Source organism: Phodopus roborovskii, unplaced genomic scaffold (genome assembly GCF_943737965.1).
Source record: "Phodopus roborovskii unplaced genomic scaffold, PHOROB, whole genome shotgun sequence".
NCBI classification, from domain to species: Eukaryota; Metazoa; Chordata; class Mammalia; order Rodentia; family Cricetidae; genus Phodopus; species Phodopus roborovskii.
The window spans coordinates 12,260,040-12,286,319 of NW_026125295.1; the positions used below are offsets into that span (position 1 = coordinate 12,260,040).

Below are 26,280 nucleotides of genomic sequence, written 5' to 3' on the forward strand. Positions count from 1 at the left end.
TTCCCCTCCCTCTTCCCTTCTCTCCCTCCCTCCCCCTCCCTCCTCCCTTCCTTCCCTTCCTCCCTCCCTTCCTTCCCTCCCTCCCTTCCTTCCTTCCCTTCCTCCCTCCCTTCCTTCCCTCCCTTCCCTCCTTCTTTCTCTCCTTTCCTCTTTCCTTCCTTTTTTTTTAAAAAAATTATGAATGTGCAATTTTTTTTTTTTTTTGAGACAGAGTTTCTCTGTATTGCATTGGAACCTGTCCTGGAACTAGCTCTATAGACCAGGCTTGCCTCCAGCTCACAGAGATCCACCTACCTCTGCCTCCTGAGTACTGGGACTAAAGGCATGCGCCACCAACGCAATTTTTAAAATAATTTATTCAACTTTATTTTATATATATTGGTGTGAAGGTATCAGATCCCCTGGACCTAGAGTTACAGTTGTAAGCTTTGTGGGTGCTGGGAATTGAATCCAGGTCCTCTGGAAGAACAGGAAGTGATCATCTCTCCAGTCCGAATATACAATTTTTACTTATTGTGGGGTTTGTTTTCTTACATTTATTTTTCCTATAACCCTTCTTTTATTTTAGCATCTAAATTATAGTATATTTTTCAGCTACATTTCCCTTATTGTTAGAGTTTGGTTTAATTTTGGTATTTATTATTAAAAATAATATTGCCATAGGCTAGAAATCGAGCACTTGAAGTTGGAGTTGTTGTTGTTGTTGTTATTAAGTTAAAGGAAATTATATGTCCTTGACTGTTGGTGGGAATTCCCAGAGGTGCGGGGGCATTGGTGATGGAAGGGAAAATGTTGTCTGGATGGTGTTGTGAAGTGAGAAGAGTCAGGGTCTCAGGCAACTGGGGTTGAGCAGTAGATAGGAGCGGCCCAGGGAGAGCTGGTGTGCGCGCGGCCAGATGGCCGGTGGCAGAGCCGGACGAGGGCTGCTGGTAGATGTTTCCTGTTGACATTCTTCTGTGCTTTGTTTCTGCTCCAGCTGAGAATGAGCATGAAGGAATACTATTGGAACCCTGAGGGGAAGCGAAATTAATGAGATGAGTGGTGAGATTTGGAGAGGGCTTGCTAGGGAGCAGGGCCTGATGGTCAGCTTAAGCTTAAAGTGCTCGGCTTTCTGGTGTCTTCTCTGTCAATGCCATCTCGGGGTGCAGGTATAGAATAAAAGGCACATTGAATTTCCAGAGCTGGATGCTGTGGGTTGGAGAGATGGTTCAGTGGTCAAGACTCCGATTGCTTGTCTCTTTCCCAATAAATCTCTTGTGTAGCATGGCTCCCTCTAGCCAGGCTGCCTTTCCTCTCAGCGTAGTAATACTTATACCCACCTGCTGAGATTAAAGCCGTGTGCCAACACCAGGATGTGTGTGTGTGTGCGCGCGCGCGCGTGCGTGTGTGTGTGTGCTGGCAGAGTCTCACTATGTCACCACTGCTAGTCTGTGACTGTCAAAGCCATTGTCTCTTTGTGAACCTGGATGAAGAACTCAGCGTGGAGACCATGGGTGCTGGGATCAAAGCAGAAGAGCCAGGTGGAGAGAAGAGCTGTGAATGTGCAGGTCTGCTTTCCTCACGTAAGGGCGACTTACAACTGCCAGTAACAACAGCTCCAGCGAGTCCATCACCTTCTTCTGTCATAGGCACACACACACACACACACACACACACACACACACACACACACACACACACCTACACACCTGCACACAGGCACACTCATATGCCCACATACCCCACTGCAAAATTGGGAAGCTCTTGAAAGCTGTTTATTACCATCTTGCATAGTGGAGTTATTGGTAAAGAAAATGAAAGAAAGGTCTTATCTTCTTGGAGTGGTCAAAAACATTAAAATAAAAGCAGATACTGTCAGTGCCCCGAGAGGAGCAGGGGCTGCTCTTCCATGTCGACAAGAGTACAGTGTCAGTGGGCTTACGAGGACAGTGGACTTGGAGACAGAATGGTGAGGGCTGGCCGTGAAGGACATTGAATACAGAGTAAGAAGTTCTGTCTAGATGGGCGGTGGTGGCACATGCCTTTAAAGCCAGCACTCAGGAAGCAAGAGGATCTGAGTTTAAGGCTAGTTTGTTCTACAAAGTGAGTTCTGGGACATACAGGGCCACACAGAGAAACCCTGTCTCAAAAAAAAAAAAAAAAAAAAAAAAAGTATAGCATCTTATAATCTTATATACTGTTTATGGGGGCCTCCCTGGGAAGTGCAGAAAGCGGGGTCCTGGAGGCAGCAGGGGGAGGTGGGCAGTGGGGAAGAGGAGGGCACAGAGGCAGGCAGAGCCTCCCCTCCCTACTCCAGCCCTAGAAATTATTAAGGATGTTGTTGATGATATCAAACTTGGCATTTTCATAAATGTTGCTAATCTCAGGGGAAAGATCTTTGAGCTGGTCCTTCTCATAGTCATCCCCCACAGTGTAATCAGTGTAATCGTAAAAACCCTTCACCTGGGCACCCTGTGGGAGAGATGCCAGGCACTACCATCACAGTGGATGGTGCCCAACCTGCCTGTGGTCTTCCCCTCAAGGACAGGGTGAGGCGGCAGAGGCAGCAGCTACAAGGGCATGATGGGACATGGAAGCCTGGGCAGTTCTGGATTAGGAGGAGGTGGGCTCCCACTGGCTGTCTTTCGGCCCAGTGCCCAGGTATGTGAAACCTTCTACACTGCCCGTGTCCAAGGCTGGGGTGGCAGACACTCACCTGACCAGATGGCTTGGTAGCATCTACCAGGCGGAAGAGGGGCTTTCCTGGACGCCCAGTGTTGTATGCCTTTATGGCCTGGTCAACAATTTCCTCATATCTTGGTGGGCTATGGGCCTCACAGGCTACCACAGCCAAGGCCACCACCAATACGAATGCCTTCCACACCCTTGACATTGCCTCTGACACATTGCCACTCTTGACTCCTTTCATTTAGGTGATACTTAGGCTGCCTTACCCAAGGACTGATGGTAACATAAATGGCTGATGGCTCCAGAATGGGGGCCCTTTCTTTACTTGGCTAGAGGTCAAGTATTGGCCAATGTTATGAAACACTGTTAGCCAAGAGAGGCAAGGAGGTTTGGGCAATAGACCAGGACCTGGAACTGAGTCTTAAGCTAGAAACAAGAGACTTGTTGGCAGCTGCGCATGCCTGTTCACTGTGGGCCTGAGTGTCCCTGCTGCCCCTGCAGACCTACCCATTCAGCTCTTCTCTGTCTACCTGACTCTTCTGTTGATCCAAAACTGCCCAGCACCCATGAACCCCACATTGAGTTCGTCATCAGCGTTCACAAAGAGACAATCATTTTGAGGGTACACTCCGGATACGCACAGTGTCACACACATTTTAAAAACACATCAACTGTGAACCTCTCAATGTCATCACTTCTTGGCCTTTAAAATTGTCTATGGACTGGGCATGGGGAGTTCAAGGCCAGATTGGTTTCCAAAGGTTTCAGGCTGGCCAGGGCTACATAGTAAGACTTTTGTTTTTAAAAATAAAATGAATGTGTTATGCTGGTGTACACCTTTAATCCCAGCACTTGGGAGGCAGAGGCAGATGGCTAAAAGTGTTACAGTTCTGAGGGGAAAGGTATCTTGGCAGCAAGGAGCCAAAGTCACACAAGAGATTTATTGGGAAAGAAACAAGCAAACGGCTGCCTCTGTTTGGGGGGTGGGATGGGAGGAAAGCAGCAAAGATCTGAGGAGGAGGCAAGCCTTATATAGAGCCTCTTGTGGGGAGCAGAGCTTTCCAGGGTGGCCTGGGATTTTGTGGCCTGATCTTGGGACAAGCCCAGGGATTGGCTGGAAGTCTGAGTGTGACCGCTGGAACCTCAAGGGTCTTACAGATAGATGATTTCTGTGAGTTCAAGGCCAGCCTTGCCTGTAGAGTAAGTTCCAGGAAGGGTGGGACTACACAATGAGGCCATGTCTCAATACTTAAATGAAATAAAATTGGTTACTTATGCTCTATTTAGTATGTGTACATGCACTCATGGCCATGGCAGGAGTACGGAAGGCAGAGAACAGCTTTTGGAATTGGTTCTCCTTTTCCGCACTCTGGGTCCCAGGACAAATTCAGATGCAGGCTTGCACAGCAAGTCCCTTCCTCAATGAGCCGTCTTGTCAGCCTTTCTTGGTCTTTTGCTAAGATCAAGTATGAAATTTGAAAAATTTAAGACCTGATAATCCGTGGCCCTCCATCCTTACAACTTTGACATCAGCATCACTGTGTTTGCCTGTAGCAGCTCACAGCCCAGAGGACACAAGCTCCTGACTGGGGTGTAGGAAGCAACTTGAAAGTAGAAACTGCCTTGCTATTGGGAATGGCCCTCATCTTTTCAACCAGCCCATGGCTGAGGAGCCATGTTCTCCCAAAGAGATCAAAGAGCAGGAGAGGAACCAGCCTGCCCCCATCTTAAGCTTAAAAGCTGTCTTACAGTAAAGACAAATTAGATTCATTCATGTTTATGATTAAACCTCTGCTTCTCAAGGATTGGACTATGTATCCCACACCTGTATGTAACCTTACCTATAGATGGTTCCGTACTGCCTGTTCCAGGAAATGGCAACCATGTCTTTGTTTGGCATAGCTTATGTTAAGCAAGTTTATTAAGAAGTATAGCATCCTACTGGTCAATGGGGGTATGTGTTTTTAATCCCAGCACTTGGATTAAAGTTAAAGACTAACTTGGTCTGCAGGGTGAGTTCCAGGCCGGCCAGGGCTACACAGAGAAACTCTGTCTCAAACAAACAAACAAAAGAAAAAAGAAAAGAATAACAACGAGAAGAAGAATGGTTTCTTATATATTCTTTACTAGGGGTGGGGGCAATGGTTTGAGGTCAGCAGAAAGCTAAATCAAACAATGTTGGCAAGATAACACAGGATAGATGATACCTCAGACACAGTCTTTCAGGGTAGACAGTCCGTTTCCCAGGAGCCAAAATTTAACCTCTTGACCCAGCCCTGGTCCCATACGAGACCTTTGCAAGTCTGCCCCTGGCAAGGACTAGAGCTAGATAGAGTTCCCTTCATCCTTTCATCCATGCCTCCTAGAAAGTCTGGGCTCAGCTAGGACTTTCTAGGAGGCAGCCATTGGGATGTTAGCACAGACTCAGTTACATTTCTTAAATACCTGGAGAGTCCCCGCCCTTGAATACCAGTGACCAGTAGAGAAATGGATCCCAAGCTTTCAGCGTGGACATAGACTTAGAAGTCACTCATCCTAAGAACAGAGTGTTTGCTCCCACCTTCTGCTGCTATTCAGGGTGTCGTGGGGCGGCTCATATGCCTTTGAATGGCAATCTCAGGTATGAGGGCCTTCAAAAAGAAATATTCTTGTGGTTGGTTGGAGGTATTAAGGAAGGCTCCTAAGAGAACATACACCTTGCGCTAGACTTTAGAGAGTAGGGAGTAGACTTAAATAAAGAGAAGCGGACTCGGCTTTGCTTGTGGGGCAGAGGACACTGTAAACAGGAACTGGCCTGGCGTGCCTGGTATAGAGAATGTGGAGCTGGTAGGGCTGCAAGAGCAGCAGATAGGAAGAGAAATAGACATTTTGCTGTGATGCAGAAAGGAAATGATAATGAGAGGTTGGAGAGATGGCTCAGGAGTTACCAACACTAGCTGATCTTCCGAATGGACCCGGGTTCAGTCCCCAGCACCCACGTGGCTGCTCACAACTAACTCCAGTTTCAGGGGACCCAACACCTTCACACCAATGCACATATAATAAAATTTAGTAAATTAAAACAAAAAATGATAATGAAAGCCTGGAAACCTTTACAGTAACCTAGGCTCACGTTACAGAAGACTCAAACGAGGCTTGCCATGGTCTCCCACAGGTGTCATCCGTGCACTTGGGAGGACCTTGAGTTCTTCCACACTAGCTGCATAGACAACCCTGTCTCAGAAACAAAAGAGTGAACCTAAGAGTGTAGCTGGAGAAGTGGGAAGAAAGCTATGGATCCCAGACATAGGAGGAAAGTTGGATCGCCCGAAAATGAGCATAGGCAGAGACTGCGGAAGCAGGAGTGTGGTCTGTGTAGCTGCCAGAGCATCTGCTCTTTGTCCCATAGGTTTTTGAAGCTGCATTGGCTTGGGTCAGATACGACCGGGAGCAGAGGGGACCTTGCCTGCCAGAGCTGCTATCTAATATCCGCCTGCCTCTTTGCCGGCCCCAGTTCCTGTCAGACCGAGTGCAGCAAGATGACCTGGTGCGTTGCTGTCACAAATGCAGGTAAGCGTGGGAGGCTTTGTCCAGGACACTGCCCAGGGTCCGGCCACCTGTCCTAGCTCAGGGACAGAAGGGTTTGAAGCAGGCAGTCTTAGTGCATGGTGCATGCACTGCACCAGACTCACAGTGGTGAGACATGCCAGTGGGAGCAAAAGGGACTTTCTCTCCCCTAAGTAGTCTATGCGCTCTTCGTCTTCATCTGCTGAGTCTATGAGTGTGCTGTGTCTGTGCTGACTGGCTGGACCTTGCTCACACCAGCAGCTGACTCCATAGTACAAATGGGACTTCCTGGGGCTCCTCGCCTTCTTCAATAAATAGTAACCGTGCACGGGCCTCTGGTAAGGGATGCACAAGGGGTGTCTTGTGTACCAGTGTATGTAGCTTCTACCCCAGAGCCACCAACACAGTTCAAAAGAGTGTTGTTATACAATTAAAACAGCAGAGAAAAAGGCCTGTCTTCCCAGTTGCTTGTTATATTCACAATACAACGTTTGGTTTAGTTTTTTTTTTTTTTTTTTTTTTTTTTTTTTTTTCTTCACATATTGAATTCAGTATTATTTCACCCGTAGTTGGGATCAGGAGGTTCAGGAGGAAGTCAGTGGCATGATGCAGACTTTGTGTGTCAGGAAGTGGGGGTGTGTGGCTGGAGGGAGCTAGGGTCCTGTGACGAGCAGCCTGAAGGGTAATACCGAGGCCTATGAACTATCCTGTCAGTAGTATGTAGCTATCAAAGGAAGTTCTTAGCAAAAGCAATATGGTCTGTGGTGAGGAGGGGCTGGAGAGGCAGGCTGGAAGCAGAAAAGGTCATCTAGAGCATTTGGCAAAGAGTTGCCATACTGCAAGGGGTGATAGGTGATTGACTGGAGGATGTAAGCCATGGGGTGGTCACTGGGGTAGGAAGGAATTGCTGAGTGCTGAGGTATGGAGGAGCCAGATGGAGCAGTGTAAATGTGGGCCAGCATTGAAGGTCCTCCCTCTCCTAGCTCATTGCACTTCATTGCAGGGACCTGGTAGATGAAGCAAAGGACTATCACCTGATGCCAGAGCGCCGGCCCCACCTGCCAGCTTTCAGGACTCGGCCTCGATGCTGCACATCCATTGCTGGGCTCATCTACGCTGTGGGAGGTCTCAACTCAGCAGGTATCTTGCAGCTCCCCTTTGCAGAGCTCTTCCTGAGAGCCCTCGGATAAACAAGCACAACCAGGCTGGCCTGGTTTTTCTAATTCCTCTTTATGCTGTCCTGTCCCCTCCTTATTTTGTACAGTTCTCCTAGAGTGGAGCTTATTATGTATTCATAATACTGAATTGATGTCAGTGCTAACGGTGCCTTAAAGAATTAGGTTTGACAGCCCTGGGATGCTAACAGATGCCTATAATCCCTGTGCTTGGTTCATGGAAATAAGAGGATTGTGAGTTTGAAGCCACTCTGAGTTACACAGTAAGACTGTCTCAAGAAAGAAAGGAAAGCTGAGCAATGTAACACATGCTTAAAATCTTAGTACTTGAGAATAAGAGGCAGGAGAATTGCTACAAGTAAGGCCAGTCTACATAGTAGTGACTTCCAAGCCAGCCAGGGCTACACACATAGCTAGACCCCGTCTCAACAACGGAAAGGGGTGGATGGGGCATCGTGGTACACCCTTCTAACCCCGGCCCTTTGAAGGACCCCAAGGCCCAGAGCAGCCTAGGCTACCTAGTGGGATTCTGTCCCAGAGCCATGTAAGTCACCATATCTGAGACTTACAGATGAGGAAGTTGAGACCCAGGGAACTTGGGCAGTGTACACACACTGCTTCGGTCAGAGCAGGGACTGACTGGGATCCATCTTGGTGCTTACACCAGCACTTAATCCTAGTGGTTATTATCTGCAACATGTGCTCAGCTCTAGGGAGAATAAAGTAAGGAACATGCCTGATTCTGTAATCAGCTGTTGACGTTTGCATATGAATCTCTGTTCCAGACTGAGATAACCCAGTACCCCAGGTCTGTAATTCTTTACAATTCTCCACACTGCCTCCTGTGAAGCCCCTACATCCACCTATTATCAGCAGCTTGATTACACACCTGTAACCTCAGGACTTGAGAGGCTGAGGCAGGAGGGTCCCGAGTTGGAGGCCATCCTGGGTTATAGGTATTGAGACTCTGCCTCCAAACAAAACCATACAAAACCACCATTATCAGTAGTTTTTGTATTATATACAGTCACCTTTCTGGGGAAGCCTCATGGAGGGTCAGTGGGAGGGTCACAGTTTTGTTTTCAATTAAGGTTTATGAAAGGTAGCCAGCAGCCTTCTGCTTGTTAACAGCCTAACCTAGGAAAGGTAAGTCTTTAGTAACGAATACAAGAGGGTAGCAAGTGCTTAGGCCCCAAGCCACAGGGAAGAGCATTGTTTAGTTGCTAACCCTAATCTGAGGAGAATGAGAGGGTTCAAGTTACCATTCCTAGCCTCTGGGACTACTGTTTACTAAGTTTTAAGTATATTCTAGAGCCACTTGGTGTTGTATCCATTATGTCATTTAATCCTCATGGCAGCTCTGTTAGCCTTTACTCTCACATTCAAAACAGAATGAGGGCATACAGCAGCTCATCTGGTCATTAGAGTAAGTGGCAGTTAGCACTAGGGACCCATGCCCTTTGCTCTGGCATGCTTCCTGCATTGGGCACACATTCTGTGCATTTGCCTTCATTGTCGATTCCAAGCAAAAGGCTTACCTGGTTGTAACAGAAAACTACTCTATTGGAGAGCAAATGCTTCCCATCTAAAATCTTTATCAGAGCCAGAGTTTGTAGTGGGCCCAGTTACTCTGAGTGATTCATGGGAAGACCTAGAATCCAGTCAGACACCCATATGATTGAAGCCCAGTAGCTGTGATCTAAACAAGTGGTCTCATTTGTTTTAATTTGAGTAGCAAATTTTTATGCAGGTGATTCCCTGAATGTGGTGGAAGTGTTCGACCCCATCGCCAATCGCTGGGAAAAGTGCCATCCCATGACAACAGCCCGCAGTCGTGTGGGTGTGGCTGTGGTGAACGGGCTTCTCTATGCAATCGGGGGATATGACGGTCAGCTGCGGCTGAGCACTGTGGAGGCCTACAATCCTGAGACGGACACATGGACCAGAGTGGGGAGCATGAATAGCAAGAGAAGGTATTCTGGAAGCCACGTGCAGGCTGAACACACACACTGAGCATCTGGGGAGCCCCATGTAGGGGCACATAATAAAGTAAAATGCAAGTCTTGGCCTGGGGAAATCCTGCTGCCAGGCCAGCCACTGCCAGCACCTCCTGGGAGCAAGCCCCCATCTGCTTAAACATAAAATACCTGCCTTGTTCTTTGAGGAACTTGGGGAGCCAAGACATGGACATGTGGAAGTTGTATTGTTATGTAAGTGCCAGCTAAGGACTGAAAATGTGTGTTATGGAAGATTCCAGGAGGGCGAGAAACTGGACTGGACCATCTGGAAGATCTCAGGGAAGAGGTGGGATTAAGTTGACACCTGAAGGATAAGGAGATTTAACCTCTTTAGTAATGGAAGGTAACCTCTTTAGTAATGGAAGGAAACCCAAAGTGTTTTTCCCTGTGCTGTACACACTCACTTCCCCGGGAAGTGCATGAATTAGGCAGGGTCACACATGTTCTCCAGATGTGAGCACGTATGTATTTGCAAGGTGGACTGAAATCGTGCGGCACCGAACATGGTCTAGCTATCTGTGTCCTCCACCACTTGCTTGCTCACGTTTCCAGCCCAAGAAGTCTAATGAGAGGACATCATGGTAGTGGCACGTTTACCCTTCTTAGTCCAGAGATGACAGTGCCATCCCTTACATCAGGTGTGTGCTGCAGTGATAGGCGGGCCCATACTACCAGGGTGTCATTGGACGGGCTCTGCCACACTTGTGTCCTGTCAGGCTGCAGCAGATGAAGCAGTTGCAAATGTTACTCTCTGGCTCTCCTCGTAGGCACTGAGAGGGAAAGAGGCTCAAGGCCCTTACACATTTAACCAGAACAGATTTGCCTACATTTTGAGCTTCTATGACATGGCCCAACTTTAGGAAGGAGAATTATGTGTGGTTTTTAGAGGACAGTTTGAAACCTACTAGCCAGTTGCTCTTTAATGGTTTTTCTGTATAATTCTGTGGTCTAACTTTTGCCTCACAAACCCATCTCCTTGCCATACTTCTGGGTCTCTCCTTGGAAGATCCTGTGACTGGGAAGGGGGAGGAGGCCAAGTGATGGTATGTGTGGTGAGGAAGTAGTTAGTGTGGAGGGCTTTGCTGCACAGAGGTGATACATACAAGCCACATTCAGTAGTATTAGCGTGAGGCCATGAGCCAGGAGGAGTCTGCGCTGCAGCAAGGGGGCCAGAGTCATGGAGGGTCTCCTCCACACATTCCTTTGGGAAGATACAATATGTGCATGAGATGTGCTTCTTCCAAGGATGCTCTCAGAGTTCTCTCTTCCTTCCCTCTCCACCTTGCTGTGCCCCAGCCCCAGCCCCTCACCTCACCCCACCCTGCTACCTCTTGGACATATTGCAGCTTTTTGTGACCGAGGGTCTCATTTCCCGTATTCCCAACCACAAGCAGCTCTTCTACTTTGACCGTAGGCAGTGGCTTTCCTTGTGTGTCTACTCTGGGAGGCTTTCTAGCTTTGATGTCAGTAGGTTTGGTGTTATTTGGGAGGGAGATCCCTTGGGTATTCCTCTCCTTCGCTGTGGTTAATGCCCTGGTGTTAGCAACAGGAGCCCAGTTCCATTTGTCCCTTTTAAATTACAGGTTACCTTAAAATGTTCTTAGCTACTTCTCTTCCAACATCCCACATAGCTCTCCATCCTGCCAGTGAGTGACAGCTTCCTTTCTGCCCTCTTCCCATCTTGTCTCTGTCTTGTGGGCCAGAAGCCTTCTTCCAGGTTCTTGTACCGTAGTGCATCCAGCCCACGCTAGCCGGTTCTCAGCTTTGTCTTTACTTCTGGCTTGATCGTTGCTTAGAGTTTGGGAGCACCTCTGGATTCATTCTCAAATCATTACTCAATTCCTGACTTAATTACCTTGTGTTTGGGACTAAGGCTGTAGCTCAGTGGTAGGATGCTTGCCCCCCTAGCAAGAGAGAGGCCTAGGTTCAATCCCCAGTACTACCAAGAAAAAGGAAATACAGTTAATTCATGTGTGTTTCATATCCATGTCTAAAAGTTTCAGTACCTGGTAAGTTTGTCATCTTCTTACTGGCCTTGCTTAAAATAAGCCCCTCTCCTCTTCCAGCAGATTCAGAGGATCTGATACTGTAGTTTGATTTGTTGTGTTTACTTGAAAAGTGGCCGTTGTCTAGTAGTATATTTCTCTTTCCTGTTCAACCCCAGCTTCATTTTAGTCTTCTATAGCATTGGATGTGAAAACACTGAGTCTGGTGCTTGGCATTCCTGCTCAATTCCACATAAAGCTTTTCATGGGATGGAAGGTTCTATGATTATCTAGACCCCTGGGTAATCAGGATTTTAGGAAAACTTATGATCGGAATGACTCTGGGCTTATATCATTTAGCTCTCAGGCATATCTTCTCCGGGCAGTGCAGCCAGCCAGCCAAGATAACAGTGATTCTTCCTTGAGGGGTGTGGTGAGAGTTGGCACATGTAGCAAGTATACAAGCAGCAAGGTAGAGGCTAACCCACCAAGACAAAGGAGGGGCTGTGCAGGGCCATGGATAACAGAGATACATGTTAAACTCCAAAGGAAGTCAGAGGGAACACACAAGCACATGGAATTAGGGCCTATTTTGTAGAAGACACCACAAAAATTACTATTGAAGTCTAACAGGAAGTCCTGTTCCAAAGGCTCCTCGTTTGTTAAGAGAGGGTCCTAGCACCTCATGGTGACACATGAGTGCCTGTGATCAGGAACACTAGCTGTTTACTTGTTATTTTTGTTTGTTTGATTAAAAAAAAAGATTTATTTATTATGTATAAGTGTTCTGCATACGTGTACACGTGCAGGCCAGAAGAGGGCGCCAGATCTCATTACAGATGGCTGTGAGCCACCTTGTGGTTCCTGGGAGTTGAACTCAGAATCTCTGGAAGACCCACCAAGTGGTTTTTAACCACTGAGCCATCTCTCCAACCCCTGATTACTTTTTAAAAATAGGCTCTTGCTTTGTAGCCCAGGCTGGCCTCTGACTTGAGCCCCCTCTGCCTCAACCTCCTCAGTACTGGGATTGTAAGTGTGCGCCACCATGCCCACCCTCTGTTTTCTACTCATAATCTAGTATCTAGGACAGCATGCCTTGTACATGGCTGATGGAAATCTGGTGAATGAATGTATGTGACATGTGTCCTTATGAAGAAGCCACTCCTGGGGCCTGGGGTTAGGAGATAGTGATTCTGAAGTGTGTGGGGACTGTCTTGAGTATGACTAAACCCTAAAATTAAATTAGGCCGAAGCCCTGAGTTTGCTCAGCAGGTAAAAATGCTTACTGTGCAGTCCTCACAATTTGAGAGTTCAGTCCCGAGAACCCACTGGAAGGAGAGAGACAACTCTCAAATATTTTCCTGTGACTTCTACATGCATGCCATGGTATGTGTGTGTGCATGGCACGTGAACACACACACACATACTACACACTAATAATGATAATACAATTTTTTATTTTTATTACTTATTTTTAATGTGTGTGGGTGTTTTGCTTGCATGTATGCCTCCCTGGTCCTCATGGAGGCCAAAAAAAATTATCACATCCCCTGGAACTGGAGTTCTAAATGATTGTAAGTCACCATGTGGATGCTGGGAATTGAACCCAGTACTATGGAAGAGCAGCCAGTGCTCCTAACTCTGAGCCAGCTCTCCAGCCCTAAAAATGTTCTTGAGTAAACCAGGCTAGTTGTGTACACCTGTAATCTCAGCAGTTGGGAAGTTGAGGCAGGAGGATTAGGAGTTCAGAGGTATCCTCTGTCAGTAAGTAGATCAGGGTTTCAGGCAGATCAAGGACTAAATGCCTGGAGGTAAGGTAGCCAGCGGCTGAGCCTAAGACTGGCGGGAGTCAGCACAGGCAGAGGAACCACTGAGCAGCTTCTCATTTTCTGCCCTTACCTGGTTGTGTCCCTAGGTTTGGGTCTGTTCTAGAAAGGCAGTTGATAGTGAACTTTTCAGGGCACAACAGACTGCTGGGATGACCATTCTGTCTTGTTTCAGTGCCATGGGGACAGTTGTGCTGGACGGACAGATCTACGTCTGTGGAGGCTACGATGGCAACTCTTCCCTCAACTCTGTGGAAACCTACTCACCTGAGACGGACAAGTAAGAGCCACTTACTTCACAGCGCGAACATTGGAGCTGTGGCGTGTTCTTTAAGCTGAGTGTGTGTTCTGGTTTTTCTGAGACAAGTTTCACAATGTAGCCTAAACTGATCTCAAATTCCCAGCAATCCTCCTGCCTCGGTATCTTGAGAGCTGGGATTACAGACATAAACCATTATATTCAGCTAAACTGTTCCCCATTACTTGTTCGTGCTAGACTCCAACCCCCCCACCTTTTGTTTAGTTTTGCTTTGCTTTGTTGGAGAAGAGGCCTTAAACTCGAAGACTCTAATGTCTCACCTCAGCCACAGAGACATGCTGTGGCACCTAGCTTAAAGCTTCTTTTGGGTAGGAAGTAATGTAACAACACTTTGCATGTAATAGATTTTAAAATCCTTGGTTAAAGGCCAGTCGTGGTGATAGCGTATGCTTTCAATCCTTTCACTTGGAGGCAGAGGCAAGAACAGCTCTGTGAATTCAAATCTGCATAATTTATTCTAGGCTAGCCAGGGCTACAAAGTGAGACCTTGTCTCAAAAAGACAAAACAAAACAAAACAAAACAAAAAAAAAAAAAAGTCAAAACTAAGTTAAAACTCTTTGGTTAAATTTCAAAAGAACTGAATCAGGCACAATTGTTCATGCCCACGATTGCAGCACTAAAAGCTCCGGAGTTGAAGGCTGTATGAACCCATTTCAAACAAACAAAAGGCGCAGGTACTTGGAAACTTTAGTTTCTCGGCCTGTGTCTCTTCACTAACCCAGTCCATTGTAATGTGAGTGCAAGCACAGAGGGTAGGAAGTAGCTGGACAGCACATTCCAAGGCAGTGAGCCTGGTTTGAAAGAAACAGAATGTATAGTCAGGAAACTTGGGGAAATACTGGCATCTGTCCCTTCAGACTGCTTGTCTTTCCTTCCTGCATATGACACTGCAAAAGTTCTAGAAAAGCTGGCAGACAAGAGAAAACCCTGAAGTGCTATGCTAGGCTGAAATCTCATTCTAGTGTTTGAATCCTCCCATTTACATAACAGAATGTGAGCTTGAGCCAATCTGGGCTCCCCCAGTGTGCCAGGGCCATGGCCAGAGCCAGTGTGCTCCTGAAGATAATACCCCAAGATTCCTCTGGCTTTTGGCTTCCACCTGCACATTCACACATGCATACACATACATAAGCCCCCACATACATAAGCACACTCACACACACACACACACACACACACACATCTTTTTAAAAAGGTAGACAGTGGTAAATGCTTATCCTAGACAAGAAAGCAGCTAGGGAGGGGTTCTCTCTAGAAGACAGAGAAACCACATGGTAAAGAAGCAACACCAAGAGCCAGATGTGGCAGTTCACCATGAAACCTCAGCACTAGAGAGCTGCGACAGGAGGATTTTCTCCAGTTCAAAGCCAGCCTGAGCTACAGACTGACACCCTGTCTCAGAAACCAAACAAACCACACTGAGGTCCGTGTGCAGTGCCTTAGAAAAGGCAGTGAGGAGCCACTTCAGGGACACGGCACACCTGCTGGGAGAGCAGTGTAGTCCCTGGCTGTGTGGGATGGGTAAAGATGCCCACAAATAAGGAGGTTGACACAATGGTCCAGTTGGAAGCCAGAGCTAGGCAAGTGGTACTGGGAGCTGGAACAAGTAAACCAATAAGTACTTGTGAACCACAAGAATGCCTCGAGAGGGAGGTGTGGAGCCTGCTTTAATCCTAGCACTTGGGAGACAGAGGCAGGTGACCTCTGAGTTCAAGATCAGTCTGGTCTAAATAGAGAGTAACAGACTAGCAGTGGTGACATAGCAAGACTCCACCAGCAAATACATACATACATACATACATACATACATCCTGGTAGTGGTGGCACATGCCTTTAATCCCAGCACGTAGGAGGCAGATCTCTGAGTTGAAGGCCAGTTTGTTCTACAGAGTGAGTTCTAGGACAGCCAGAGCTACAGAAAGAAACCCTGTCTTTAAAAAAAAAAAAAAATCAATTAATCATCTTTGGGGCTAGAGAGATGGCTCAGCAGTTAAGAGCACTGACTGCTCTTCCAGAGGACCTGGGTTCAATTCCCAGCACCCACATAGCAGCTCACACCTGTCTGTAACTCCAGTTCCAGGGTTTCTGACACCTTCACACAGACATGCATGTAGGCAAAACATGTAGATTATAAAAGAAAAAAAAAAAAACAAACAAACCAAGAATGACGGGAGAGGGAGAGAAGCCAAATGAACACTCATGTTTTATAAGTGGAGTAACTAAGAGGCCAGATGTCTCACTAACAAACCCAGGAATGCAGAGCAGTTGCGGACTGTACGATAGGCATTGTTTGAAGTGTGCTGGTTTTGCCCACCCATGGCAACTGGCTGTGGACGTGAGGCCTGGGCAAGAGGCAGATATAACAAAGGTGGCCTGGACCTGGCTAGGCTGTCTTGGAAGGACATGAACACTGAACCTCATGCCCCCTCCTGTTTTTACTGTCTTCTGCAGGTGGACAGTGGTGACTCCAATGAGCTCAAATCGCAGTGCGGCTGGGGTTACAATCTTCGAGGGCAGGATATACGTGTCAGGTGGCCACGATGGTTTGCAGATCTTCAACAGTGTGAGTCTGGCCCCATCCAGGGTGACATCCTCCATCCTGGGCTGCAGGCACAGTCCGGTCTAGCGTGCACAAGACCCTGGGCTTAATTCACCAGCAGCACACAAACTAAAAAGTTTCAACCCTGCCTTTGCTGCACGAATGTCATCTCCTGACGTTCCAGGGTGTCTCCCGCACCATCCAAAGTTCACTTCTAGAGAGCCAGTGTTGAGTGCAGTCATCCTGAACTTGCCCCATTTGGGCATCCATGGAATGCCGAAAAGGCCTTTTGAAAGTCCTTCCAAAGTGAGCTCAGTCACATGCCAGAAGTGATTGCCAGCAACTGTGTTCTTCTGGACACTGCCGGAAGCTGCATCCTTTCTTTCAGAAGGCTCTGTAGTCATGCAGTAGTCTTCCAGAGTCAGTCAGTACTGAGGTGGGAAGTGCTTGGGACTGTCACATGAAGCGGTACTCTCCTTCCAGCTCCGCCATCACCTAGAAGCCTTTCCTTGGGAAAATCCTTCCTCGGTTTCCTTGCATGCGCCCAGAAGGCGTCAGCTTAGTGTACGGTATAAGCAGGCAGGTACGCAGCTGTGAGCAGGTGGCATCAGAGCCGGGGCACAGCTAACTGAGCTCCCTCTCCCTGACCTCTCCCAGTCTGGCACCACGTGGGTTTGTGAGTCCTGCAGGTTCACCCCATGGACCAGGCCTCCTCTCTGACCATCTGCACCTCTCTCTCCCTGCTGCAGGTGGAACACTACAATCACCACACGGCCACCTGGCACCCGGCATCCGGCATGCTCAACAAGCGCTGCCGGCATGGTGCCGCCTCCCTGGGAAGCAAGATGTTTGTTTGCGGGGGCTATGACGGCTCTGGCTTCCTCAGTATTGCTGAGATGTACAGCTCTGTGGCAGACCAGTGGTGCGTCATAGTACCCATGCACACACGCCGGAGTCGGGTCTCCCTCGTGGCCAGCTGCGGGCGCCTCTATGCAGTGGGGGGTTATGACGGACAGTCAAACCTAAGCTCGGTGGAGATGTATGACCCGGAGACGGACCGCTGGACATTTATGGCCCCCATGGCGTGCCATGAGGGTGGGGTTGGTGTGGGCTGCATTCCTCTCCTCACCATCTGAGGAGAGGGTGGGATGTGGTGGGTTAGGGATCTGGTACAAGCATGGGCACTCCCTTCCAGGGGAAGTCCTCTCAGAAGAGGCAGTGGTGGACCAGAAGATGGGCTGAAATGTGAGCCTGCGAGAGGGACAGTGTTTCCAGGTGCTTAAGTCCTCGGTCGCTATGCTGCCCTGGTGACTTCCGGTTATCAGGATGCACATCACAGGACAGAAGCCCCTCTGGCCCCGAGACAGTAACACGGAAGTGCAGTAACACGGAAGCGCTTTGCTGGTCGGTGCGTACACAGGCTCCACGCAAGCCCAGCTCCCACTTGCCACAGTGCTGTGAGCGCTGTGCAGAAGGCCTTCTGGCCGGCACTCCTCCTTACCTGCTTGCCTGCAAGCATGCTGTGGCCGGCTTGCCACGGGAAGCAGCAGTATCCAAGCCTATTGGGAACTGGGGTAACGCTGGGAGAGAAAGGATGCCCTGGTGTTCTGACCGCCTGCGATGGGACAGCCACAGCAGCGTGCCGTGTGCACACAGGCTCTTCCTTCCATCAAGGGGCACAGAGGATTCTGTCACTGTGACCGCCTGCGATGGGACAGCCACAGCAGCGTGCCGTGTGCACACAGGCTCTTCCTTCCATCAAGGGCACAGAGGGTTCTGTCACTGTCTGCAGAGACCAAGGAGGCAGGAGTCTTCCCCATGGCTGATGTTTGCGGAATTCAGCGCAGAGAGCCAGAGGGGAACAGAGATGCTTGAAAGGAAGTGGAGACAAGGAAATGCTTGAGAGAAACTGGAAGGAAAAGACATTTCTAAGAGAACATTTTTCACAGGAAGAAGACACTAACAGCAAATGCATGTTTACATGGAAAGCCGTCAGACATGACAGTATCCACTCCCACATTCGGACCCCAGGGTCCTGAGCCCTCCTAAAGCAGTTGGGGTTCCCTCTGAGCCCCAGTGTCTCTGAAACCAGGGCATTCTTGACTGGACCTGTAGCAAGGTGCTCATGGGATTAGTCTCCTCATCCGCCATCAGAGGGATTTTTAAATCATAGGCTTAGGGAGCTGACTGAGTTACTGCCATTCGTCCCGACAGGGGCTCCCGTGATTACCTCCCACTACCACCCAGCGCTCCTTCAGATCCCCGCTCCACACACATTCCCCCCTTCTTTGGCCAGCAGGAAACAGCATGTCTGGCCAGATTCACATTTACCCATCTACCATTCTTGAATAACTTCTCATCATGATGCTTCTGGGGCACATTGGCCATTTGTACCTCTAGGTCCTAACCAGGGGCATGCTCCTACCAGCCATGGGCTAGCTTGGTCAGGTGACTTGTCAGCCCTGCTGTCCCCCTGCTTTTTGATCCACTCTCCAACCCCAGGGGGTCCACCTTCCCTCCAGCCCTTAGCAGACTGACCAGCAAGGTGGGCCTTCACAGTCAAGCAATGCTGGCTTCGTGATATAAAGACTAAAAAAAAAAGTCTTTTGCTGCTGCAAAGAAGATATTTTATATTCCCCTCATCTTGGCAGGTGACCTCATGAAGAGACTCCACGTTCCTTCCTCCTCTGGACAGGACCTTCCTGTAGCACAACAGGCCCCAGCCAGCTAGGAGTCTCTTCTATTCCCAGTGCACTGGGCAGAGGGGCTGGCCTTCAACTGCTGCCGCCAAAATCTGGGTTTCTAAAGCTCTTCCAGTAGAGACTAGAAGGGTACAATTACTTTTAGCCCCAGACTGGGTCTAAGGGTCCTGCTCTACACCTGATTTCTTTCTTGCCCATTGCTGCCTGCCTGCCTGGAGCAGCCTAGAAGCCAGTTCAGAAAGGCACAATGTGAAGCCTGGGACATCCTTAACCCCAGACGATCAGGTTTACCAGTGTGTGCAATCGCCCTGGCTTCAGGAGGAAGGACTTTGGACCTGCAGCGTAAGAGCTGGGCCTCTGCTATAAGCACTTGAAAATAATGTTTTTATTTTAAAAGACTGAACAATCTGATAACTGATGGATTTTAACTAGACTCCCAGTGAAATGCCAGCATTTCTCCTCACCCCTCAGTTTGCCTGCTGAAATAGACTCTGGGGAGGCGATGGGTCTCAGTTTTCTGTTAGTCCTGTAGGAGGGGTGTATCCGTGCTCATCTTAAGTCCTTTCTTCTGTGAATGTACCGCCCAGCCTTGACTGTGAAGGTGCTGAGAACCATTCAGTGAGCTCCCAAATGGGTCATTAGCAGACCGCATCACTGGAGACAATACATCGTCTTCCCCTGTCTGCTGCTGTTGGATTAGCCTTCCTGAGTCCACCCCCACCTCCTAGTGTAGAGCTTACACTGTGTACATAGACACAGTGTTTCCAAGGAAGATCAAGTCAGTGTGTAGTCTGGGCTCTGAGCACACTTGAGCAAACAGGAACGCTTTCCTACTCTTCGGTGTGAGGGCAGTGGCTGGTCTGACTCTTTAGTGTTGGAACAGTAGAATCATGGGAAAACAGACATCACCAAAGGACACTGTGGAAAGAATGTGACAAGGAGATAAGTCAGACACCTGGTGGACCATGGGCCTGGCCACTGTCCTCATTCCCCATTGTTCTTCTCTTCTGGGTTTCGCCAGAGGTCACAGCAGAAGATAGCTGAAGGCCAGCCTCTTGTTGAAACACAAAGACGGGAATAAGTAGGGATTCTGCCCCTCTTTACCCACAGTTGTTTCACAGAAAACTTTTTATTTATAGAACGCATGTCTTTTGTGTTAAAAAACCAAAGAAAAATAAAAAGAACACTCCCAATATTCTTGCCTTTCCCTGATTGTGTGTGATTTGTGTATGTCCATTCCTGTGTGTGTCCATTTATGTGTGTGTGTGTCCATTCCTCTGTGGGGGGGGGGGGAATGGGAGGGAATGTATTTATTCCTCTGCCTGTGCATGTGTGTTTGAGAGTGTGTCCATTCCTTTGTGTGTATATGTGTCAGTCCATTCCTGTGTATGTGTCTAGAAGCCAAGAGTTGACATTGCGTAGGTGGATCTTTCTTTGCTGAGCATCTGTATTCTCTGATCACATGAAACAAATCTGAAACTGCTGTCAGCTGCCAGCACTGCTCAGCTTAGTGTAGGTGATACCACATAGCAGTTGGCAGCTTGCTTCATCTCTCGGGCAGCTTCTGAGAGATGTGTCTGTACTGCGGCCAGCATGAGGGACACAAGACTAGGAAGCCACATTTGACTCCTTTTTTGTGTGTTTAGAACCTTTTTAAAGCTTTCTCAGCACTTATGTGGATGTAGGGGCTCCATGGGGATGCCATTTGTAGATAGACTTTTCTGTCTAGAACACTGATCAGTTCTGTCCCACCAGCCACTCCCCCCAATAACCACACAGAGACTTAATATTAATTACAAATGCTTGGCTGATAACTTAGGCTCATTTTTAGCTAGCTATTATAACTTAACCCATTTTTAATAATCTTTTTTATTTTTATTTTATTTATTTATTTTTTTTGAGACAGGGTTTCTCTGTGGCTTTGAAGTCTGTCCTGGAAGTAGCTCTTGTAGACCAGGCTGGCCTTGAACTCACAGAGATCTACCTGCCTCTGCCTCCTGAGTGCTGGGATGAAAAGTGTGTGACACCAACTCCTGGCTATTTTTAATAGTCTATGTGCTGCCCCAAGGCTTGTTTATCTCGTGTATGTACTTCCCATTCTGCTTGCTCTAAGTCTCCTCTGCCTCCACCCTTCTCCCCCAGCGTTCTCTCTGCCTCGAAAATCCCGCCTAGCCATCGGCCAATCAGCTTTTTATTAACAATGAGAGCAGCACATCTTCACAGTGTACAGAAGGGTTATTCCTCAGCAACACTGGGCGTCTTGATTGCTTTCAACCTTAGGTTTTGCGGCAGGCAGGGTCTCTTACTGAGCTTGCAGCTCACCGATTCAGCTTGGCCGGCGGGCCAGCAGGCCCTAGGAATCTGCCAAACTCTGGCCCCAAGTACTGGGATTGTATGTTGAGCACTGTCACATCCAGTTGTTTTTACCTGGGTGCTGGGGTCAAACCCAGGGCCTCAAGTTTGCACAGCAAGCTCTTAACCAACTGAGTCAGCCCCTCTCCTGGCTTATTTTTAAATAATATAAGGAAATTTTTATTTGAGAGCCAGGCATTGGTAGCACATACCTTTAGTCCCAGTACCCAGGAGACAGAGGCAGGTGGATCTCTTTGAGTTCAAGGCCAGCCTGGTCTACAGAGCTAGTTCCACGACAGCCTCCAAAGCCACAGAAAATCCCTGTCTCAAAAAAAAAAAAAAAAAAATTGATTCGGTTTAAAAGAATATTGGACAAATTACAAATATTTCCATGAATATAAGGGAAAAGCCAAATGAACCTATAGCAAAATCAATCTTTGAGGGATGTGGTTTGAATGAGATGTCCCCTGTAAATGTCAGGCTTTGGGATCTGTGGTTCCCAGTTAGTGGCTGTTTGCCGAGGTTAGGTGGTGTGGCGTTGCTGGAGGGAGTACATGGCTGGGGCAGGCTTTGAGGTTTCAGAGGTTTTGCATTACAGCTCGGCCTCTTGTTTCTGGATCAGATCAAGATGTGAGCTGTTGGCCTGGCAGTGGTGGCGCACGCCTTTCATCCCAGCACTCAGGAGCAGAGGCAGGAGGATCTCTGAGTTCGAGGCCAGCCTGGTCTACAGAGTTGGTTCCAGGACAAGCTCCAAAGCTACAGAGAAACCCTGTCTTGGGGAAGAAAAAAGATGTGGGCTCTCAGCTGTCCCTGCTGCCATGTCTGCCATCTGCTGCCACCGTCCCCAGTACCATAGACTCTTGTCCTTCTGGAACCGTAAGCCCCAAATGAATCCTTTCCTTCTATAAGTTGCCTTGGTCATAATGTTTTATCATAGCAATATAAAAGTAGCTAATACAAGGGGCCAGTACCTTTTATTTCATACAATGACTACTGATGGAAAATAGGCAGAGATTGTATTTACTTGTTGCTGTTGCATATTTGGTCCTGTCCAGACTGCCATCACCCTCAAGTTTATCCTTTTCCTCGACTGCCACAAAACTATAGATTTATTTCCCCAGTGGGATGCAGCCAGCTGCCATGTCAACTGCTAGAAGCCAGCATCTCCACTCCAGCTCCTTTGTAATGCCCAGCCAGAGAGTCTGTAACTTTGACACATAGAAAAGTCACTGATTCAGATTTATGTGTGAGGCCAGGCATGGTGGCACACACCTTTAATCACAGCACTTGGGAAGCAGAACCAGGTGGGTCTCTGAGTTCAAGGCCAGCATGGCCTACAGAGTGAGTTTCAGAACAGTGAGAGCTATACAGTCACACACACACACACACATACACACACACACACACACACACACACACACACACACACACACGGGCGGGGCAGAGACCTTGAGGGCAGAATTGAAATAGCTTTTATAGGATTTACATCAAAGCTAACAAGGCCAGTTTCAAAGCTAGCCTGTTATTTTCACTAGGCCTAAAAGCAAGGTCATAGGACAGTTCAAAACTTAGATGGTTAATAAGGTTTCCTAGGTTACAGAGATTGCATAGAGTACACAGTTTTTACAAGGCAGGACTGTTTAGCGCACCTGCAAGGTTAGGGGGTTTTCTTTCTCTAGGATCAGCGGGCTCAGTGGTTTTGTCCTTGAGCGGCTGGGAGAATGTCCTCTCCAGTCAGGGAGTTATCTGTATCTATTGGCAGAGGCACGTGTTCTTTCTAGTTTTCCCTTCTTACCATGAGTCCTGTCTCTTTAGTTATTAATTTTCTTTGTAGACAGAATGACCCATATGGGAGCCAGGGAGTGGAATGTTATTGTGGTTAAATAAGGATCAGGATAAACAAATAGGCCGAATAGATGTTTATTCAGGGAGAAATAACTTACAACCTAGACAGATGAACACCAGCAAGTTCCACCTGATGCTCTCCTGTCCAAGTCCCACCAGCAAGAAAGCATTCCCCGGCTCTTCCTCAGACCTCCTTCAACAGGTCACTTCTGCCTATGGCTCCACCCCCAATGGGTGTGGTCAGTGCCACAGAAGGAGACAAAGTGAATATCTCACTACAATTCTTTTAGTCTAAAGAAAAAATTTAGACTTGATACAAAACTATCTACAAAATAGTGAATAACAAGTGTGCTCTAAGAAAAGGAAAATCGAGAACAAAATGACCTACATATCTAGTCCTAGGGTGAAGGCATAACGGTGTTTACAATAGAGTTGTCCTAAGCTGGAAAACTTAAGTCTAGTACCTAATATATCTAACTAGGAAGAGAGAATAATAGTTATGATAGTTTAATCTTCAACCTCATCAAGACCTGAGAAGGAAAATAATGATACTAGGGTAGACAGGAAGTACGGATGGGCAACTTCCAAAAGGTGCAGCAAGGACAGAAACAGCAAGCCACCTGGACAGTCACCCTAGGTCTCACAGCCACGTTGGTACACCCAGATTTGGCTAAGGCCAAGAGAACTTGACAGACCACAACAACAGCAGGGAGATAGAATGGCTGTCTTACCCTGATTTGGCAAGTTCCAACAGTCTTCTATATTTGTCTCCTGCAAGCACATAGGACTGCATGTCCAAATCAGTGGTCAAGGTGGGGGCAGTTCTTTGCCCAACAGGCCATTAGCTGAGGCGAGAATGAACTCCAGCAGAAGCAACAACAGTGTCCAACATATTTTTGGGAAAGTGCACGGTGCTGTCAGGAGCAACAGTGTCTCATGTCAATGGAGTACTAATATTAAAACATTTAAATGCCATGTTCTGCATGTCAATGAAGTGATTGAAGATTAAGCATCTATATCTGACTAATCTCATAGGTACAGGAAACATGAGTGAAGATAAACTGTAATACCAAGAACTTAGCTAAAAAACTGATTGAAACTTCCCTGAGTAAAGCAGGAACAAATACCTAAACAATATAACTATGTACATATACATACATATAAATCCCTAAAATAGAGGTAAAGTAGAAATGTCAAGACAAGAAGTAGAACTATAAAGGGCAGCATGATAAATATCCCTAATTGTATCAATATACGAAATGTCTTGAATACAAGAAAAGTATACATACATAGAATATGGTAAGAATGATGTGCATAAAACATCGTAAGTGGAAAGATTTCACACAATATAACAAAATATAAACTTAATTATACATAGCTTACCACATATAAGAATATATAACAATGTAAGCTGTAAAATACTATTATCTCACTCTTACTCAAATTCACAATAGGCTAATCTACATATATCCCATCTAAACCATACCTTTCCCAACCATACCGTATTCCTGTCTAAAAGATAAACCCAAGTGTAAGCATCACCTTCCATACCCAACCCTAAATAACTAAAACCAACCCAAAGAAGATGACTATTATCCCAAAATTCCAAGGGTAGGGAAAGGGAGCATTGTTATCTTAAGGTTACTTCCTGCTGAAATGGGACGATGATTGCTCCATGGGATCCTGTAGGAAGAAAATTTTTAGCAACCAAATTTCTCAACAGGACTGGCTGTGACATATGTAGCTAGTCACTGTGTGGCAGAAAATGCTTGACTGTAGTTCTGTTTGAAACTCTGGCCAGGGTGTAATAAGAAGGTACACCATTACAGCTAGCTAGCTAGCCATGAGCTGTCTTGAGCAAAACAGTCTCAAACCGGTTTTAGGGTGATGTTTGTAGTCCAGATGCATCAGGTTGAGTCAAGTGGAAACGATGACGTGAATCCCCTTCTTCTTTCCAGAGAGTTCAAAGACTGCTGTTAGGAATTGTTATTATTCCTTGTGGAAAACTTAAACATCAATATTAAAGTAAAAGTTTCAAGTTTTAAGGTATGCATAAGGGAAAGGCAAAAATAATTATTAAAATGTATGCGAGAAGGGAAGCAGGGACCTTAGTTCTCTTTCCCATCTTGCAAGATGGCGAGTGAAAAAGCTGAGAAGCCTGACAAAAAAGAAAAAGCCTGCAGCCAAGAAGGCTGGTGGTGATGCCGCAGGTGGCCCTGCTGCTGGTGCAGCTAAAAAGGGTGACCCTAAGGTTAAAAAGCCCAAGAAGGGGAAGCCGCATTGCAGCCGGAACCCTGTCCTGGTTAGAGGAACTGGCAGGTTCTCCCGATCTGCCGTGTATTCCAGAAAGGCCCTGTACAAAAGAAATACTGAGCTGCAAAAACTAAGGTTGAAAAGAAGAAGAAAAAGGAGAAAGTCCTTGCTACTGTCACCAAACCAGTTGGTGGTAACAAGAATGGTGGCACCCGGGTGGTTAAGCTTCGAAAAATGCCCCGGTATTACCCTACTGAAGACGTTCCCCAGAAGCTGCTGAGCCATGGCAAAAAGCCCTTCAGTCAGCAGGCGAGAAAGCTGCGGGCCAGCATCACTCCCGGGACTATCCTGATCATCCTCACCGGGCGCCACAGAGGCGAGAGAGTGGTTTTCCTGAAGCAGCTGGGCAGCGGCTTGCTACTTGTGACGGAACCTCTTGTCCTCAGCAGAGTTCCTCTGCGAAGAACACACCAGAAATTCGTCATCGCCACCTCTACAAAAGTTGATATCAGTCAAGTTAAGATTCCCAAACACCTGACTGATGCTTACTTCAAGAAGAAGCAGCTGCGCAAGCCCAGGCACCAGGAGGGTGAGATCTTTGACACAGAGAAGGAGAAATACGAGATCACAGAGCAGCGCAATGCTGATCAGAAAACCGTGGACTCGCAGCTTTTGCCAAAGATCAAAGCTGTTCCTCAGCTTCAGGGCTACCTGTGGTCTCAGTTCTCTCTGACAAACGGGATGTATCCTCACAAACTGGTTTTCTAACTTGCTATCAACCTAATTAAACAGCTTCATATGTTTAAAAAAAATTAAGTGAGAAAATTAGGATTTCAGAGAGAAAATTGCATATAAGAAATGAGTCCCAGATTTTGTTTTCTTCTGCCTTACACCAATTGGTTTCTTGATTTAAGGCAGAAACCATGAATTTAATCTTAACAACATGCTTGAATTTAGAGAAGGAAAGCCAAATCCAACTCCAAAGCCAGCATTGGTTTATATGAATTGGGACTTCAGGAATACTAGATAGTAAAGAGAAATAGATTTCTGTA

At 47.3% G+C, this 26,280-nt stretch overlaps 1 protein-coding gene and 1 pseudogene across 3 annotated transcripts in view; both read left to right on the top strand.

The window, feature by feature from the left end:
- Klhl18 (kelch like family member 18) overlaps positions 1-17,536 on the top strand; it is a 45,046-nt gene extending 27,510 nt beyond the window's left edge. The window contains exons 5-10 of one of the 3 annotated variants that reach the window (XM_051203388.1): positions 6,056-6,216; positions 7,217-7,353; positions 9,124-9,361; positions 13,393-13,497; positions 15,989-16,100; positions 16,826-17,534. In XM_051203388.1, coding sequence (XP_051059345.1) covers positions 6,056-6,216; positions 7,217-7,353; positions 9,124-9,361; positions 13,393-13,497; positions 15,989-16,100; positions 16,826-17,212 — 1,140 coding nt within the window. In that variant the 3' untranslated portion in view covers positions 17,213-17,534. Of the gene's footprint in view, positions 1-6,055; positions 6,217-7,216; positions 7,354-9,123; positions 9,362-13,392; positions 13,498-15,988; positions 16,101-16,825 lie in introns of all 3 variants that reach the window. The other 2 variants (XM_051203393.1, XM_051203403.1) reach the window with 2 other exon arrangements.
- Positions 17,537-25,108: 7,572 nt separating this feature from the next.
- LOC127236010 (60S ribosomal protein L6-like) lies at positions 25,109-26,038 on the top strand (annotated as a pseudogene).
- Positions 26,039-26,280: the final 242 nt, after the last annotated feature.